Source organism: Leuresthes tenuis, unplaced genomic scaffold, assembly GCF_036924035.1.
Source record: "Leuresthes tenuis unplaced genomic scaffold, fLeuTen1.0.hap1 SCAF_13, whole genome shotgun sequence".
Taxonomy (NCBI): domain Eukaryota; kingdom Metazoa; phylum Chordata; class Actinopteri; order Atheriniformes; family Atherinopsidae; genus Leuresthes; species Leuresthes tenuis.
In genome coordinates this window covers 2,069,940-2,087,516 of record NW_027325367.1, presented here as the reverse complement: position 1 = coordinate 2,087,516, position 17,577 = coordinate 2,069,940, and the positions used below count along the sequence as shown (strand labels likewise).

Here is a 17,577-nt window from a genome sequence, read left to right as displayed (position 1 = left end):
TCAGTGATCAGATCCTGCAGCCTCTTTGGTTTTCTTTACGTTTGTTCCCCTGGAAAGACGCCTTCCTTTCAGATGCTGGCCTCTTCTTCTTCTCCCTCACCTCCCTCCTCTTCTTCTTCTTCATATTCTCGGTTTGTTTTTCCTGCCTTCAGTGATCAGATCCTGCAGCCTCTTTGGTTTTCTTTCCATTTGTTCCCCTGGAAAGACGCCTTCCTTTCAGATGCTGGCCTCTTCTTCTTCTCCCTCTCCTCCCTCTTCTTCTTCTTCATATTCTCGGTTTGTTTTTCCTGTCTTCAGTGATCAGATCCTGCAGCCTCTTTGGTTTTCTTTACGTTTGTTCCCCTGGAAAGACGCCTTCCTTTCAGATGCTGGCCTCTTCTTCTTCTCCCTCCTCTTCTTCTTCTTCATATTCTCGGTTTGTTTTTCCTGTCTTCAGTGATCAGATCCTGCAGCCTCTTTGGTTTTCTTTCCATTTGTTCCCCTGGAAAGACGCCTTCCTTTCAGATGCTGGCCTCTTCTTCTTCTCCCTCTCCTCCCTCTTCTTCTTCTTCATATTCTCGGTTTGTTTTTCCTGTCTTCAGTGATCAGATCCTGCAGCCTCTTTGGTTTTCTTTACGTTTGTTCCCCTGGAAAGACGCCTTCCTTTCAGATGCTGGCCTCTTCTTCTTCTCCCTCCTCTTCTTCTTCTTCATATTCTCGGTTTGTTTTTCCTGTCTTCAGTGATCAGATCCTGCAGCCTCTTTGGTTTTCTTTACATTTGTTCCCCTGGAAAGACGCCTTCCTTTCAGATGCTGGCCTCTTCTTCTTCTCCCTCACCTCCCTCCTCTTCTTCTTCATATTCTCGGTTTGTTTTTCCTGTCTTCAGTGATCAGATCCTGCAGCCTCTTTGGTTTTCTTTACATTTGTTCCCCTGGAAAGACGCCTTCCTTTCAGATGCTGGCCTCTTCTTCTTCTCCCTCTCCTCCCTCCTCTTCTTCTTCATATTCTCGGTTTGTTTTTCCTGTCTTCAGTGATCAGATCCTGCAGCCTCTTTGGTTTTCTTTACATTTGTTCCCCTGGAAAGACGCCTTCCTTTCAGATGCTGGCCTCTTCTTCTTCTCCCTCTCCTCCCTCTTCTTCTTCTTCATATTCTCGGTTTGTTTTTCCTGTCTTCAGTGATCAGATCCTGCAGCCTCTTTGGTTTTCTTTACATTTGTTCCCCTGGAAAGACGCCTTCCTTTCAGATGCTGGCCTCTTCTTCTTCTCCCTCTCCTCCCTCCTCTTCTTCTTCATATTCTCGGTTTGTTTTTCCTGTCTTCAGTGATCAGATCCTGCAGCCTCTTTGGTTTTCTTTCCATTTGTTCCCCTGGAAAGACGCCTTCCTTTCAGATGCTGGCCTCTTCTTCTTCTCCCTCTCCTCCCTCCTCTTCTTCTTCATTATCTGCCTCTTTCGCAGCTCAGCACGGTCGTTCTGCCAGGCGCACACACTTTACCTCAGAGGCAGTCGCCTGGCGACGCAGCAGCTCTGCTAATTAGCTGATATTTTGATTCCAAACAACTCAGACCCCTGGGCAGGTAAGAGCAGCTGAGGATGCAGGTGGAGAGAAGTTTTCCTCTTGCTCTGCAGGGTTTTCGTCTGATCTGGCAACCCGCAGGCCGTGTGATTGTGCGGCCTGGGGAGGAGTTAGAGTAGAAGTTGGGATTCAGCGACAGACATGAGCGGAGCAAACAGAAGTTAGTTTGCAGCTTTAAGTGAGGCTGACGTTGTGATTTCTCCCAGTCTGAGGAGCTGATGTGATGCAGCAGAGAAGGAACTGTGTCATCATCAAAAGTAATTACAGCAAATCATTGCCTGTGTGAGTAATCAGCGCAGGCAGGTGAAGCCGTTTTAGCTGACAAACGGATCAGGAAGTGAACTTATTACAGCTGCGGTTTCGCTCCGGAACAAGTTGGTTTCGGTGCAACTTTGTGAACCAAACTGGACTGAATGAGACTTTTCTGAGCTTCGTAAGATGTGAGCGTTGGGTTCGTCCGTGTGTTTCTGAATCAGAGTCCGAGTAAAAAATCTGTTTACGGAGCTCTGCGTTAACCTTTAACCTTTATGTCCTTTTAGCGAAAAGTTGAGCTTCTCAGAGAGCAACGAACCTTTGCTAATCCTGATCTAACAGTTTAGATCAGAGGCCTGAGATGTTTGTTGTATGAAGACACTTATACTCTGATATGAGCCGGTTTTAATGCTGGAGAGAGGGAAAAAGGAATAAACCCGAGTCCCATCTGGAAAGAGGCTGGTTTTAAAGCTGCATTGTGCAGGTTTTTCCTCACTCAGTTCCTGGTGAAGTCCTGCCTTTTCCCCCATATTCACCTGAGTCTTGGCCAACTTCTGACATGTCTTCTGTGTGTTTCTGAATCAGAGTCCGAGTAAAAAATCTGTTTACGGATCTCAGCTTTAACCTTTAACCTTTATGTCCTTTTAGCGAAAAGTTGAGCTTCTGAGAGAGCAACAAACCTTTGCTAATCCTGATCTAACGGTTTGAATCAGAGGCCTGAGCCGGTCTGAGCCGGTTTTAACGCTGGAGAGAGGGAAAAAGAAATAAACCCGAGTCCCATCTGGAAAGAGGCTGGTTTTACAGCTGCATTGTGCAGGTTTTTCCTCACTCAGTTCCTGGTGAAGTCCTGCCTTTTCCCCCATTTTCACCTGTCCTGGCCAACTTCTTATGTCTTCTGTGTGTTTCTGCTAAAGTCTGACAGCTCCTGCAGCTCCTGTGAGGCCCCACTTGGCCTCATCTCTCAGCTGCATGTACTCGGCATCTATCATGAGATAGATATCATACTTTATGGTGCCTGAAGGACGTTTTGTGTTTGTGCCGCAGCATCGACGGCTTGGTCAAAGTGCGCAGCCTGAAGAACAGGATGGGCCGCTTCAACGAGGTGGTGTCCGGCCTGAAGGAGGGCAAGCAGGAGATGAGCCAGCAGATCAAGGAGCTGGACGCCGCCATCGACGCCCTGATCGTCAAAATCAAGGTGGGTGGATTTCACTTCGTCCGTGTGCTGGATTCCTCGGTGACGAGCCTTTTGTGGGGCTGACAGACGCATCTGCTGCAGGGGGAGAAGCTCCACAGCTGAAACACCTCCTCAGAGAACATGATGGGCAGAATAAGATGAATCTGTGCTCTGGGGCTGATTGACAGACAGCTGGTTTGATGAGACTCTGCATCAGAACTGAACCTGATCAACAGTTCTGCAGCTTTCTGAAGCTCTTTCACAGGTTTTCTGCTTTTTGACTCATCTTCAGTCCTTGTTCCTGAGCATTTTCAGTGTTTTTTCTTTGTTCAGCCACTTAACTCTGACCTATGAAGGCAGAAAAAAGGCTCCTAACTCAAGGGATGAACCAGTGTTGTGTCGACACAGACAGACAACTTAGCAAAGAAGCCATTTTAAACTGGATCTTTAGGCTCTTTGTCACAAAGACACATCATTTGTTCCCATTTCTTTAGCTGCATCTATGAAAAACAGCAAAGAAAACACAGTTTGACAGACAGAAAATAGGATTTCTGCAGCAACAAGGTGATTCCCAAAGAGCTATTAGCTGAAAACTTGGCATATCTCAGCATGGTGTGCAGTGTGTCCTTAAAACATTTGAGGAAACTGGACAAGTGGAGGACAAAAGAAGAAGAGTCAGGCCTAAAAAACTATCTCCAGCAGATGAACAGGATCTGAAAGTGATGTCCTTAAGAAAGAGGAAAAAATCCACCAAATAGTGCAGAACGCTACGGCTCGAGTTTTTAAATGTTTAAAGGTTGGGATCATTTCCCTTTTATGTTCTCTGGATTTATCTTTTCACATAACCGGAGATATTTACCCATTAGACGTCTTATCTCGGCCGTCGTGATCTTAAATGTTGAAAAAGTGGGATTTTTCTTGTGCTTTGTCTTCCTGCTTTTCCCCGGCGAGGAGCTGCTGATTTGTGAGGTGCTCGGTGCAGTAAATGTTGGGCTTACAGGGACAAACGGAGGTGGAGGAGCCCTGAACGAGAGGCTGCCATCATGTCACACTTTGCAGTGACAGGCGGAGGAGAAAGGTTGCTGTGACAGCAGATGCTTATGAATATTAATCAGCTGAAAGGCGGCAGCATGTTCGGCTGCTCGGGTTTACACCTGCGTGCCTCTGTCAGGTGACGGTGAACCGTGAGAACCTGGATGTTCCAGTCCTGCAGCTCCTAGTCAGAGTAAACACCCCAGAATCCCCGGCAGGGATTTCAGATGCTGACATGTAAACTTTAACCGGTGCACGCTGAAAATAAACAGACTGTGCCGCCGCAGAATGAGCCCACTGACTCCCACTGGTTGTCAAGTGGGTGTGAAAGTGTTTGTTGAGAGTGTTGTGCAAGAAATGTGCAATAAAAACAGGGCGAGAGTGAAAAGAGCGCTGAAACGCTGTTATTTCTGACCACTACATGGTGTCATCCAGAGCTGACGTGCTCCACGGATCCGTCGACTCTTCGGACCGTTCTGCAGCAGAAAAGCATTCAGCATGCAGCGATATTTAAAGCTTTGTTTCACTGACACAGAGACACCATCCTCTGTGACTTCACTGGCCAACTTTATCGCATTTACAACGGTTCGAGCTGGTTTACAAACTGTAAACCGTTTGGGAATGAGAAGCAGAATCGCAGATGGAGTTCTGGAAGAATACAGGTGAGGGTGTCAGGATTGGGTATAAAAGCAAGAATAAAATCTGAGCTGCTGGCCTTGGCCCACAGATCAGTGTCAAAGGGACAGAAGAATATGATCTTTTAACAAAAAGGAAAGAAAGACTTTGGCTCAGGGTTTGTTGTTTGGAGAAGGAGAAATCTGAGCTGCTGCCAAAGTAAAGGAGGAACTGAGGTGAGATCAGTGGGAAAAGATAGAAGAATAATCTACAGCAACAGCTTCTGAAGCTTCTCCAAGCAGCAGGTTACCTGCTGACAGGTGAGGGTGTCAGGATTGGGTATAAAAGCAGCTTCCACCAAAGGTTCAGCCTCTCCAACAAGGATGGGTCGTGGCTCACCGCTTTGGGCCAAACTCCATCAGAGAATCATCAATAAGTTCAGGAAATATTCCTCAGAGTCAGACTGTAAAGAACTTTGGTCTTTCAGCATCTACAGAGCAGAATATTGGGAACAGATTCAGGGAGTCTGGGGAAGTCTCAGTGTGGAAAGTTGCTGTGAAACTCATCCCGGCTGCTCAGATGTGTGTTTTATTACTTTGGTTTCAAGCTTTAATTTGCTTTAAACGCCAACAACGAGATAAAAACCCTCAGAAACACAGTTAAAACAGTTAAAACAGTAAAAAACGATCAAAAATCAGCCCCAGAGTCAGACACAGCAGCAAGAAAAGTGTCACAGGAAGTGAAGAAGAAGAGAAGGAAGACAACAGGAAGTGAAGAAGAAGAGAAGGAAGACAGCAGGAAGTGAAGAAGAAGAGAAGGAAGACAGCAGGAAGTGAAGAAGAAGAGAAGGAAGACAACAGGAAGTGAAGAAGAAGAGAAGGAAGACGACAGGAAGTGAAGAAGAAGAGAAGGAAGACGACAGGAAGTGAAGAAGAAGAGAAGGAAGACGACAGGAAGTGAAGAAGAAGAGAAGGAAGACGACAGGAAGTGAAGAAGAAGAGAAGGAAGACAACAGGAAGTGAAGAAGAAGAGAAGGAAGACAACAGGAAGTGAAGAAGAAGAGAAGGAAGACAACAGGAAGTGAAGAAGAAGAGAAGGAAGACAAGAATAAACATCAGATGCTGGAGAGATCAGAGGAAAAGACAGAAGCAGAGAGAAAGAATTCTTTCTTCTAACATAAGCTCGAACCTTATTGGTGGAGAATCAGTTAGCTCCAGTTTTATTTCATTTCAGAAATCTAGTTTAATGCAGCAAAACACTCTAAAAGCTGCTGTAGAGTCAAAGAAAGTTTATAGAATCTACAGCAACAGCTTCTGGAGCTTCTCCAAGCAGCAGGTTACCTGCTGACAGGTGAGGGTGTCAGGATTGGGTATAAAAGCAGCTTCCACCAAAGGTTCAGCCTCTCCAACAAGGATGGGTCGTGGCTCACCGCTTTGGGCCAAACTCCATCAGAGAATCATCAATAAGTTCAGGAAATATCCCTCAGAGTCAGACTGTAAAGAACTTTGGTCTTTCAGTATCTACAGAGCAGGATATTGGGAACAGATTCAGGGAGTCTGGGGAAGTCTCAGTGTGGAAAGTTGCTGTGAAACTCACCCACGGCTGCTCAGATGTGTGTTTTATTACTTTGGTTTCAAACTTTAATTTGCTTTAAACGCCAACAACGAGATAAAACCCTCAGAAACACAGTTAAAACAGTTAAAACAGTAAAAAACAATCAAAAATCAGCCCCAGAGTCAGACACAGCAGCAAGAAAAGTGTCACAGGAAGTGAAGAAGAAGAGAAGGAAGACAACAGGAAGTGAAGAAGAAGAGAAGGAAGACAACAGGAAGTGAAGAAGAAGAGAAGGAAGACGACAGGAAGTGAAGAAGAAGAGAAGGAAGACAACAGGAAGTGAAGAAGAAGAGAAGGAAGACGACAGGAAGTGAAGAAGAAGAGAAGGAAGACAACAGGAAGTGAAGAAGAAGAGAAGGAAGACAACAGGAAGTGAAGAAGAAGAGAAGGAAGACAAGAATAAACATCAGAGGAAAAGACAGAAGCAGAGAGAAAGAATTCTTTCTTCTAACATAAGCTTGAACCTTATTGTCTGTTAGCTCCAGTTTTATCTAATTTCACTCAGAAATCTAGTTTAATGCAGCAAAACACTCTAAAAGCTGCTGTAGAGTCAAAGAAAGACAGAAAGTTTATAGAATCTACAGCAACAGCTTCTGGAGCTTCTCCAAGCAGCAGGTTACCTGCTGCCAGGTGAGGGTGTCAGGATTGGGTATAAAAGCAGCTTCCACCAAAGGTTCAGCCTCTCCAACAAGGATGGGTCGTGGCTCACCGCTTTGGGCCAAACTCCATCAGAGAATCATCAATAAGTTCAGGAAATATTCCTCAGAGTCAGACTGTAAAGAACTTTGGTCTTTCAGCATCTACAGAGCAGAATATTGGGAACAGATTCAGGGAGTCTGGGGAAGTCTCAGTGTGGAAAGGCCAAGGACAGAAAGCCCTGTTGGATGAGCTCGGAGCCCTCAGGCAGCACTGCAGGAGAAACCGTCAGGCCACCATGATCCATACAGCCACATGGGCTCAGGAGGACCTGGGAAAAGCATTTCCACTCAACACAGTCCACGGCTGCATCCAGAAATGTGAGCTGAAGCTGCATCACACCAGGAGGAAGCCATATATCAGCTCTGAGCAGAACCACGGCCCAGTTCTCTGGACTCCAGCTCATCTCAGAGGGACAGAAAGACAGTGGACACGGGTTCTGTGGGCAGATGAGTCCACGTTTCAGCTGCTTCTGGGAAAAACTGCTGAGAAAGAGCATCCAGCTGTTCTCAGAGGAAGGTTTAAAGCAGCGTCTGTGATGGTCTGGGGCTGCAGCAGAGTCCATGGCATGGAGGGCTTCATCTGGGTGAAGGTACCACTGATGCACAGCTGGATGTTGGAGTTCTGCAGAGACAGATGCTGCCATCAAGGTGGAAAATAACAAACTGTAGAATATCAATTAACTTATGATGGTTAAAAATGTTAAAAATGTAGTTTAACTTTTGTTCAAGTGGAAAAAATCTCAAATGAGACGGCAACAACTCAGAATTAGACCAGTTAAAGCACCGAATGTTAACAAGCTGCCTGGGTATGGAAGCCTGAAGCTGCCACAATCCAACATTAATTAAAAAAAATATATTTAAATTAGTTTATATGACGATAAATGCGACTAAAATTTAAAGAAAACTTAATTTATGCAACAATAATAATGCAGAATGTGGGGAAAAAAATCAAATTTTCTGCTTTGATTTTTAATTTAACTCATTTAAGACCTAATTTGCATAATGAAGCAGAAATTTAAAAAGAAAACCTGGAAATAAATGCATCTGCAGATGAAATAAATGACAAAAACTGAATCTAAAATGTTAGAAACACGACTCTGGAGCAACTTTTCCTCCCTCATGATGAAAGTGCTCCTTCAGGCCGTTTCCGGGTGGCGTTAACCTGCGTTTTCTTCTTCTTCTGCGTTTTTCAGTGCACCCTGATGAACCGGCTGGACATCGACCACCAGTTCCAGGCCCTGGTTTCCCGCTCAGAGAAGCTGCTCACCTCCCTGCAGAACAAGAAGAAGGAGGAGGAGGAGCGCGAGCGGCTGCGGCGCATCCAGGAGGAGATGGAGAAGGAGAAGAAGAGGAGGCAGGAGGAAGACCAGCGCCGCCGGCAGGAGGAGGAGGACAGGCGACTGTAAGTGGCTTCGAGGGCTTGCATGTCTTCACTGAGCCTCAAACCTGCTGATTTAGGCGCCATTTTGTGAGGAAAATCAGCTCAGTTGGAGGGTTTGATACTTTATTTCAGTCTATTTAAATCGAGCCTTTGGGAAAGCATGTCAGACTGAAGGTAAAGCAGCCAAAGTGGCCCTCTGGTTATCAGGGTTAATATGAGAGATCGAATCATTTCCAACTCCTCTGCCCTTTAAAGTCTTTCTTAACCCCATGTTAAGATGATTAAAACCTTCAGATCTGTGGGGTCAACACTCATTAATACAGAATATATGAGCAGTTTGTTCTGGAAGCTTTTTGCACTTTTAAAGGAGTGTTTTTAGAGGAGTTACAGACTCTGACAGAGCTCACAGCTGCCTGAAAGGCAGCAGGAGAAGGAAACTCTGCTTTTTCACACATTTCAAGCCACTTAACTCTGAGCTATGAAGCATTCAGGCAGAAAAAAGGCTCCTAACTCAAGGGATGAACCAGTGTTGTGTCGACACAGAACAGACAACTTAGCAAAGAAGCCATTTTAAACTGGATCTTTAGGCACTTTGTTACCAGCAGCCTGTCACAAAGACACATCATTTGTTCCCATTTCTTTAGCTGCATCTATGAAAAACAGCAAAGAAAACACAGTTTGACAGACAGAAAATAGGATTTCTGCAGCAACAAGGTGATTCCCAAAGAGCTATTAGCTGAAAACTTGGCATATCTCAGCATGGTGTGCAGTGTGTCCTTAAAACATTTGAGGAAACTGGACAAGTGGAGGACAAAAGAAGAAGTGTCAGGCCTAAAAAACTATCTCCAGCAGATGAACAGGATCTGAAAGTGATGTCCTTAAGAAAGAGGAAAAAATCCAGCAAATAGTGCCGAACGCCACAAAGTGCTCAGTAAAATCTGTCATTCAGCACAGATATGATTTATGGTTCTGTTGCATTTTACTACAAGATCCTCTGGCTTATTCAGACAGTTGCAAGACGTTGTGTGATTTATCTGAGGCTCTTTATGTTAAAAACAGCCCTGCTTAGCCTGTTAATTTCCACTGTTTATCTTTATCTTAAAGTCCTGATCCAGGCCTCATTTCTTTCTGTTTCCCTCAAAGCTGCCAGATTTTCCTGTTTTTTCTTTGTTCAGCCACTTAACTCTGACCTTTGAACCCATTCAGGCAGAAAAAAGGCTCCTAACTCAAGGGATGAACCAGTGTTGTGTCGACACAGAACAGACAACTTAGCAAAGAAGCCATTTTAAACTGGATCTTTAGGCACTTTGTCACAAAGACACATCATTTGTTCCCATTTCTTTAGCTGCATCTATGAAAAACAGCAAAGAAAACACAGTTTGACAGACAGAAAATAGGATTTCTGCAGCAACAAGGTGATTCCCAAAGAGCTATTAGCTGAAAACTTGGCATATCTCAGCATGGTGTCCTTGGAAACTCAGTTTCTGCCTCATATTCTGTATTTAATTCTTCTTCTCGTCCTCTGTTGTCTCATGAATTCATCGCACGCTGCTCACGTTTACATGGAAAGGTTCATTTCCTGCCCGGTTGCAGCAGACCTCTTTTTTCCCCCCCGGCGCCTGCCACTTTTAGCAGTGTGGAAGGTCTTTAAGAGGACTGATGGGAGCCATTGTGTTCGTCACAAACCGCTGCACGCTAATATGAGACATTAGAGTTGACAGCCCAAATTTTATGGCTCACTTTCTCACAGTTTATACACCTCCTCTGGCAAGCTTTGAACTCTCATGTGAAGGTCGGAGATGGTGGTCACGGGAGCAGGAGGCCCTTTTCTTTGTTTTTCACAGGGTCTCACGTTCCTTCATACATCCAGTGCAGCTGTGCTCCTCAGATTATTCACAGCAGGGTGTTAAAGCCTGTCGGTCACTTGAGATTTAACTTCTGAGCCTTTAAATTCCAGGTCTCAGTGCTCTCCTTCTATTGGCTGCAGCTCGCAGCAGAACAACAAGCTGTTCCTCCAGTGAGACCAGAAACACTCCAGCTCTATATAGCAGTTAGCTGTGAGTTAGCAGTTAGCTGTGAGTTAGCAGTTAGCTGTGAGTTAGCAGTTAGCTGTAAGTTAGCAGTTAGCTGTGAGTTAGCAGTTAGCTGTAAGTTAGCAGTTAGCTGTAAGTTAGCAGTTAGCTGTAAGTTAGCAGTTAGCTGTAAGTCAGAAGTTAGCTGTAAGTTAGCAGTTAGATGTAAGTTAGCAGTTAGATGTAAGTTAGCAGTTAGCTGTGAGTTAGCAGTTAGCTGTAAGTTAGCAGTTAGCTGTAAGTTAGCAGTTAGCTGTAAGTTAGCAGTTAGCTGTAAGTCAGAAGTTAGATGTAAGTTAGCAGTTAGATGTAAGTTAGCAGTTAGATGTAAGTTAGCAGTTAGATGTAAGTTAGCTGTAAGTTAGCAGTAAGCTGTGAGTTAGCAGTTAGCTGTAAGTTAGCAGTAAGCTGTGAGTTAGCAGTTAGCTGTAAGTCAGCAGTTAGCTGTAAGTTAGCAGTTAGCTACGAGTTAGCAGTTAGCTGTAAGTCAGCAGTTAGCTGTAAGTCAGCAGTTAGCTGTGAGTTAGCAGTTAGCTGTAAGTTAGCAGTTAGCTGTAAGTTAGCAGTTAGCTGTAAGTCAGCAGTTAGCTGTAAGTTAGCAGTTAGATGTAAGTTAGCAGTTAGATGTAAGTTAGCTGTAAGTTAGCAGTAAGCTGTGAGTTAGCAGTTAGCTGTAAGTTAGCAGTAAGCTGTGAGTTAGCAGTTAGCTGTAAGTCAGCAGTTAGCTGTAAGTTAGCAGTTAGCTACGAGTTAGCAGTTAGCTGTAAGTCAGCAGTTAGCTGTAAGTCAGCAGTTAGCTGTAAGTTAGCAGTTAGCTACGAGTCAGCAGTTAACTTTGAGTTAGCAGTTAGCTGTGAGTTAGCAATAAGCTGTAAGTTAGCAGTTAGCTGTAAGTTAGCAGTAAGCTGTAAGTTAGCAGTTAGGTGTTAAGATAAGATAATGTAACGTTAGCACACCGAGAGCGGTACACAGCGTTCAATGTAGCAGCGAGAGTGAGGAGAGGACCGGTGTTGTGTTGGAAACACACCTTAAACACAGCTGCAGGTTGTCTGAGTTACAGAACGGAACCGTTCAGCTAGAAAGCTTCAGCTAACAAAGTAATGTGGGAACAATAATGTTCATCTTTCAGAAAGGAGCAGCAGTAACTCCTTAGAAGCTGGTGTACGTCATCTTCATTAGCTAAGCTGTTAGCGTTAGCTGCTGCTAAAGGAAGAAATAAATCAATAAATAAACCATGAGGAGTTACTTAACTAGCTAAGCTGTTAGCGTTAGCTGCTGCTAAAGGAAGAAATAAATCAGTAAATAAACCATGAGGAGTTACTTCATTAGCTAAGCTGTTAGCGTTAGCTGCTGCTAAAGGAAGAAGTAAATCAGTAAATAAACCATGAGGAGTTATTTCATTAGCTAAGCTGTTAGCGTTAGCTGCTGCTAAAGGAAGAAATAAATCAATAAATAAACCATGAGGAGTTACTTAATTAGCTAATCTGTTAGCGTTAGCTGCTGCTAAAGGAAGAAATAAATCAGTAAATAAACCATGAGGAGTTATTTCATTAGCTAAGCTGTTAGCGTTAGCTGCTGCTAAAGGAAGAAATAAATCAGTAAATAAACCATGAGGAGTTACTTCATTAGCGAAGCTGTTAGCGTTAGCTGCTGCTAAAGGAGGAAATAAATCAGTAAATAAACCATGAGGAGTTATTTCATTAGCTAAGCTGTTAGCGTTAGCTGCTGCTAAAGGAAGAAATAAATCAGTAAATAAACCATGAGGAGTTATTTCATTAGCTAAGCTATTAGCGTTAGCTGCTTCTAAAGGAAGAAATAAATCAGTAAATAAACCATGAGGAGTTATTTCATTAGCTAAGCTGTTAGCGTTAGCTGCTGCTAAAGGAAGAAATAAATCAATAAATAAACCATGAGGAGTTATTTCATTAGCTAAGCTGTTAGCGTTAGCTGCTGCTAAAGGAAGAAATAAATCAGTAAATAAACCATGAGGAGTTACTTCATTAGCTAAGCTGTTAGCGTTAGCTGCTGCTAAAGGAAGAAATAAATCAGTAAATAAACCACGAGGAGTTATTTCATTAGCTAAGCTGTTAGCGTTAGCTGCTGCTAAAGGAAGAAATAAATCAGTAAATAAACCATGAGGAGTTATTTCATTAGCTAAGCTGTTAGCGTTAGCTGCTGCTAAAGGAAGAAATGAATCAGTAAATAAACCATGAGGAGTTACTTCATTAGCGAAGCTGTTAGCGTTAGCTGCTGCTAAAGGAAGAAATAAATCAGTAAATAAACCATGAGGAGTTATTTCATTAGCTAAGCTGTTAGCGTTAGCTGCTGCTAAAGGAAGAAATAAATCAGTAAATAAACCATGAGGAGTTATTTCATTAGCTAAGCTGTTAGCGTTAGCTGCTGCTAAAGGAAGAAATAAACCATGAGGAGTTATTTCATTAGCTTAGCTGTTAGTGTTAGCTGCTGCTAAAGGAAGGAATAAATCAGTAAATAAACCATGAGGAGTTATTTCATTAGCTAAGCTGTTAGCATTAGCTGCTGCTAAAGGAAGAAATAAATCAGTAAATAAACCATGAGGAGTTATTTCATTAGCTAAGCTGTTAGCGTTAGCTGCTGCTAAAGGAAGAAATAAATCAGCAAATAAACCATGAGAAGTTATTTCATTAGCTAAGCTGTTAGCGTTAGCTGCTGCTAAAGGAAGGAATAAATCAGTAAATAAACCATGAGGAGTTATTTCATTAGCTAAGCTGTTAGCGTTAGCTGCTGCTAAAGGAAGAAATAAATCAGTAAATAAACCATGAGGAGTTATTTCATTAGCTAAGCTGTTAGCGTTAGCTGCTGCTAAAGGAAGAAATAGATCGGTAAATAAACCATGAGGAGTTATTTCATTAGCTAAGCTATTAGCGTTAGCTGCTTCTAAAGGAAGAAATAAATCAGTAAATAAACCATGAGGAGTTATTTCATTAGCTAAGCTGTTAGCGTTAGCTGCTGCTAAAGGAAGAAATAAATCAATAAATAAACCATGAGGAGTTATTTCATTAGCTAAGCTGTTAGCGTTAGCTGCTGCTAAAGGAAGAAATAAATCAGTAAATAAACCATGAGGAGTTACTTCATTAGCTAAGCTGTTAGCGTTAGCTGCTGCTAAAGGAAGAAATAAATCAGTAAATAAACCACGAGGAGTTATTTCATTAGCTAAGCTGTTAGCGTTAGCTGCTGCTAAAGGAAGAAATAAATCAGTAAATAAACCATGAGGAGTTATTTCATTAGCTAAGCTGTTAGCGTTAGCTGCTGCTAAAGGAAGAAATGAATCAGTAAATAAACCATGAGGAGTTACTTCATTAGCGAAGCTGTTAGCGTTAGCTGCTGCTAAAGGAAGAAATAAATCAGTAAATAAACCATGAGGAGTTATTTCATTAGCTAAGCTGTTAGCGTTAGCTGCTGCTAAAGGAAGAAATAAATCAGTAAATAAACCATGAGGAGTTATTTCATTAGCTAAGCTGTTAGCGTTAGCTGCTGCTAAAGGAAGAAATGAATCAGTAAATAAACCATGAGGAGTTACTTCATTAGCGAAGCTGTTAGCGTTAGCTGCTGCTAAAGGAAGAAATAAATCAGTAAATAAACCATGAGGAGTTATTTCATTAGCTAAGCTGTTAGCGTTAGCTGCTGCTAAAGGAAGAAATAAATCAGTAAATAAACCATGAGGAGTTATTTCATTAGCTAAGCTGTTAGCGTTAGCTGCTGCTAAAGGAAGAAATAAACCATGAGGAGTTATTTCATTAGCTTAGCTGTTAGTGTTAGCTGCTGCTAAAGGAAGGAATAAATCAGTAAATAAACCATGAGGAGTTATTTCATTAGCTAAGCTGTTAGCATTAGCTGCTGCTAAAGGAAGAAATAAATCAGTAAATAAACCATGAGGAGTTATTTCATTAGCTAAGCTGTTAGCGTTAGCTGCTGCTAAAGGAAGAAATAAATCAGCAAATAAACCATGAGAAGTTATTTCATTAGCTAAGCTGTTAGCGTTAGCTGCTGCTAAAGGAAGGAATAAATCAGTAAATAAACCATGAGGAGTTATTTCATTAGCTAAGCTGTTAGCGTTAGCTGCTGCTAAAGGAAGAAATAAATCAGTAAATAAACCATGAGGAGTTATTTCATTAGCTAAGCTGTTAGCGTTAGCTGCTGCTAAAGGAAGAAATAGATCGGTAAATAAACCATGAGGAGTTATTTCTCAGATGCTTCCATTTCCCTGCTCTGAAGTTCAGGCTCTGAGAGCTGGAACTGATCCTCTTTGTGGCTCAGTTCCTTCAGTCCAGCGTTGAACTGGACCAAGTGAGATGAAAAGTGGCTGCTAGCGTTTTCATTTATTAAAACTTCTGTCTTTGGCTATTTTTCTCCTCCTCCTCTGCATTACAGACATTTACAGTCTTTGTTTCCACCTCCATCTGCTGTTTACTTCAAAACATTCTTCTCTCTTTGTCTCTCTTTGTCTCTCTTTGTCTCTCTTTGTCTCTCTTTGTCTCATACCTGTTCTTCTGTCTTCGCTGTCCTCAGGAAATCTGAGATGGAGCTGAAGAGGAGGCAGGAAGAGGAGGAGAGGAAGAAGAGGGAGGAGGAGGAGAAGCGGCTGCAGGTGGGTGTCTGTCGCTGGAGGCGAGCTGCAGACAGAAGCCTCTGAAGGCCTTTGTTGTTTTAGCCCACGAGCTGTTTGCAGATGGTGTTCAGGGTGGATTCGTACTCGGATCAGCTCAGAACGAACAAACACCACAACAAACGTGGCTCTGCCGATGACCTGAGTCGGCGTTTTCTTTGTTAAAAAAGAATAACGTTCTGCTAAAGATCAACAGATTCTGGGAATCTAACAACAAGCTGCAGGTATCTGTGCTTATTGAACCCAACTAAAGAAATCCTGAATCTTTTTCTTTATCCTTAACTTTGGGAAATAGCGGTTTCTCATCCGGAGAAAGATGGCGGATGCTTCCTTTAATGTTCGCTGCCTTTGGAGCAGCTTCTAAAGCACATTTTAGCCTCAAAGAGTCACAAAATACGAGCTTTAAATCCTCCTTCTGCATACTGTACATGCTTATAAGATGAGTTTACCAGCTGGAAGCCATTCGAGTGGATCTCTGAGAGTTTAAATGGTGAATCCTGGTCTGAAAATAACCAGCAAAGTGTGTGAATTCACTGTTAAAACGTAAAACTTTCGTCTTTCTTTAGGCGAGGAGATGATTCTTCCTCAGACTTTGAATAAATGTTTTTTGTGCCAACTATATATATGGATATTTACCGTATATATATGGAGTGAAGGTGTGAGGAAGGACTTTATTTAACCAACAAGTGGCTGGTTGTCACCTCGAAAGATTAAATTAGACGAGAAAAACGAGCCACCGTCACTTTCTGCTGCTTCCATTTTACAGTGAAAAGGGATTTTAGGTGTTGGATCCAATAGTCCAAGAGTTTAGGCCTAAAATCTGCTTCCTTCTGACCCATTTCGAGCTGGAACTTTATCTCCTCGTCTGTTGTGGTGTGTATTTCTGTCCTGGCGACTTGGTGATGATGCTGCAGAAGAGAGGACCGCGAGTGTGATCTGGCCTCATATTAAACACTGCAGTTAGTCATTTATTCTGGGATGGAAACGCAACAAATATGCAAACATCACGGTTTATTTCATGATGTTTTTAGCCTTTCACAGACTGTTTTCTATTGGTCGTTGTGAGTTAAAGGGGAACTTTAAGTCTTTTAAGTAAGTTTTAAACCAGTTCAGTGCTGTGGCAGAAAGTCATTTAAATCAGAAAGTTATTTAACATGAGGTGTCTCTGCTGTGGTGTGGATGGAGCCCAGAAGATGCCATAACAGTTGTTCTGTGTTGGAAACATATTTTTCTATGATTTTACCTACGATGTAATGGATTTAAGAACAGATCCTCACAGTTCTGATGAGAAAAAAAAGAAAGCCCAGGTTAAGAAAGATGTGTTTGAGTCTGAATTAACTGATTAAACGGCCTTTTTGCCGAATTAATCTGGAACCAAACCTTCTTAGTAGCAGCTCCCAAACTCTCAAATCTCATCTTTAGACATAAATTCTTACCTTTTCTCACCGGCTTTAGCAGGCCGACTTTTACTTTGGTTTTAAAGGGGAACTCCGGTGTTTTTAAGCCTTATTTCTGGCATGAAATACGTTCATCTGCTCACAGAGAACAGTTTGGTGAAAGTCGGCGTCCTTCGGAAGATATTTAGATAACTGGAGATCCATATAACGGAGTGAACGGGGCTTAGAGGATGCAGCCTCTAAATAAGGCATTATCTGTCTTTATTTCACCAATACTTTAAGAAGAATGAATGAATGAACGTGTGCTATAGCTCTGTTAGCTCATAGCTCTGTTAGCTCATAGCTCTGTTAGCTCATAGCTGCTGTTATGTGGCTACTTGCAGCTATAGGAGAGCTAACGGAGGGATTTCTACACACTGACTTTCTGCCACAGCACTGAACTGTTTTCCTTAACTACTAACTACTACTTTGTGTCTGTAGGTTAAAAAAAATGGTACGAGGAGTTCCTCAGGGTTCAATTCTGGGCCCTCTTTTATTCAACAGAGTTGGACTAAACATGGAGAAGCTGCTTTTATAGATTTTATGTTATGGATTTAGGTTTTTATGGATCATATATGTGAAACAAACTGTGATATCTGCAGGTCTGCTCCTGAAGACTTTCCTGTTCACCACTTCATTTAATAACTGATTTAATTGAATTGAGGACTTTTATGTTTCACATAAAGCACTTTAAACCACCTTGTAACTGTGCTGCATAACTTATCGTTTTACTTTTGACTTTAAACTGTTAAAGGGTAAAAATTTGAAGCTTTAAAATGAAGTCAAAGTCAAAAGGAAGAGTTGAAAACCGAGGAGAAAGAAGACCTCAGTTTCCTCATCATGAATCTGATGTAAGGAGCAGAAAACCCTTCGTTCTTCATGCCCTTCAGGAGCTGTTTGACATGTGAAAGGTGCAGCAGAAGCAGCATTAATCACCCGGTGCAGCTCCACCCTTTGCTTTGTTAATGAGCAGGAGGAGGAGATGCCCCCCCCCCGACTCCAGCTCAGATAACGTGACGCTCCCATCCTTTAGCGCCATCTTCCACAGAGAGTCACAGATGATCTTTATTACTTCCTGTAGTGACTTTCAGTCCTGTGGGACTAT

At 42.5% G+C, this 17,577-nt stretch overlaps 1 protein-coding gene across 5 annotated transcripts in view; it reads left to right on the top strand.

Moving 5' to 3' along the window:
- The window catches only part of LOC140266916 (unconventional myosin-VI-like), a 138,403-nt gene that overhangs the window by 97,489 nt on the left and 23,337 nt on the right, over positions 1-17,577 (top strand). For all 5 annotated transcript variants that reach the window (XM_072362053.1, XM_072362052.1, XM_072362051.1 and 2 more), the window contains exons 25-27: positions 2,850-3,000; positions 8,132-8,340; positions 14,940-15,018. In XM_072362053.1, the coding sequence (XP_072218154.1) occupies positions 2,850-3,000; positions 8,132-8,340; positions 14,940-15,018 (439 nt within the window). The remainder of the gene's footprint in view (positions 1-2,849; positions 3,001-8,131; positions 8,341-14,939; positions 15,019-17,577) is intronic.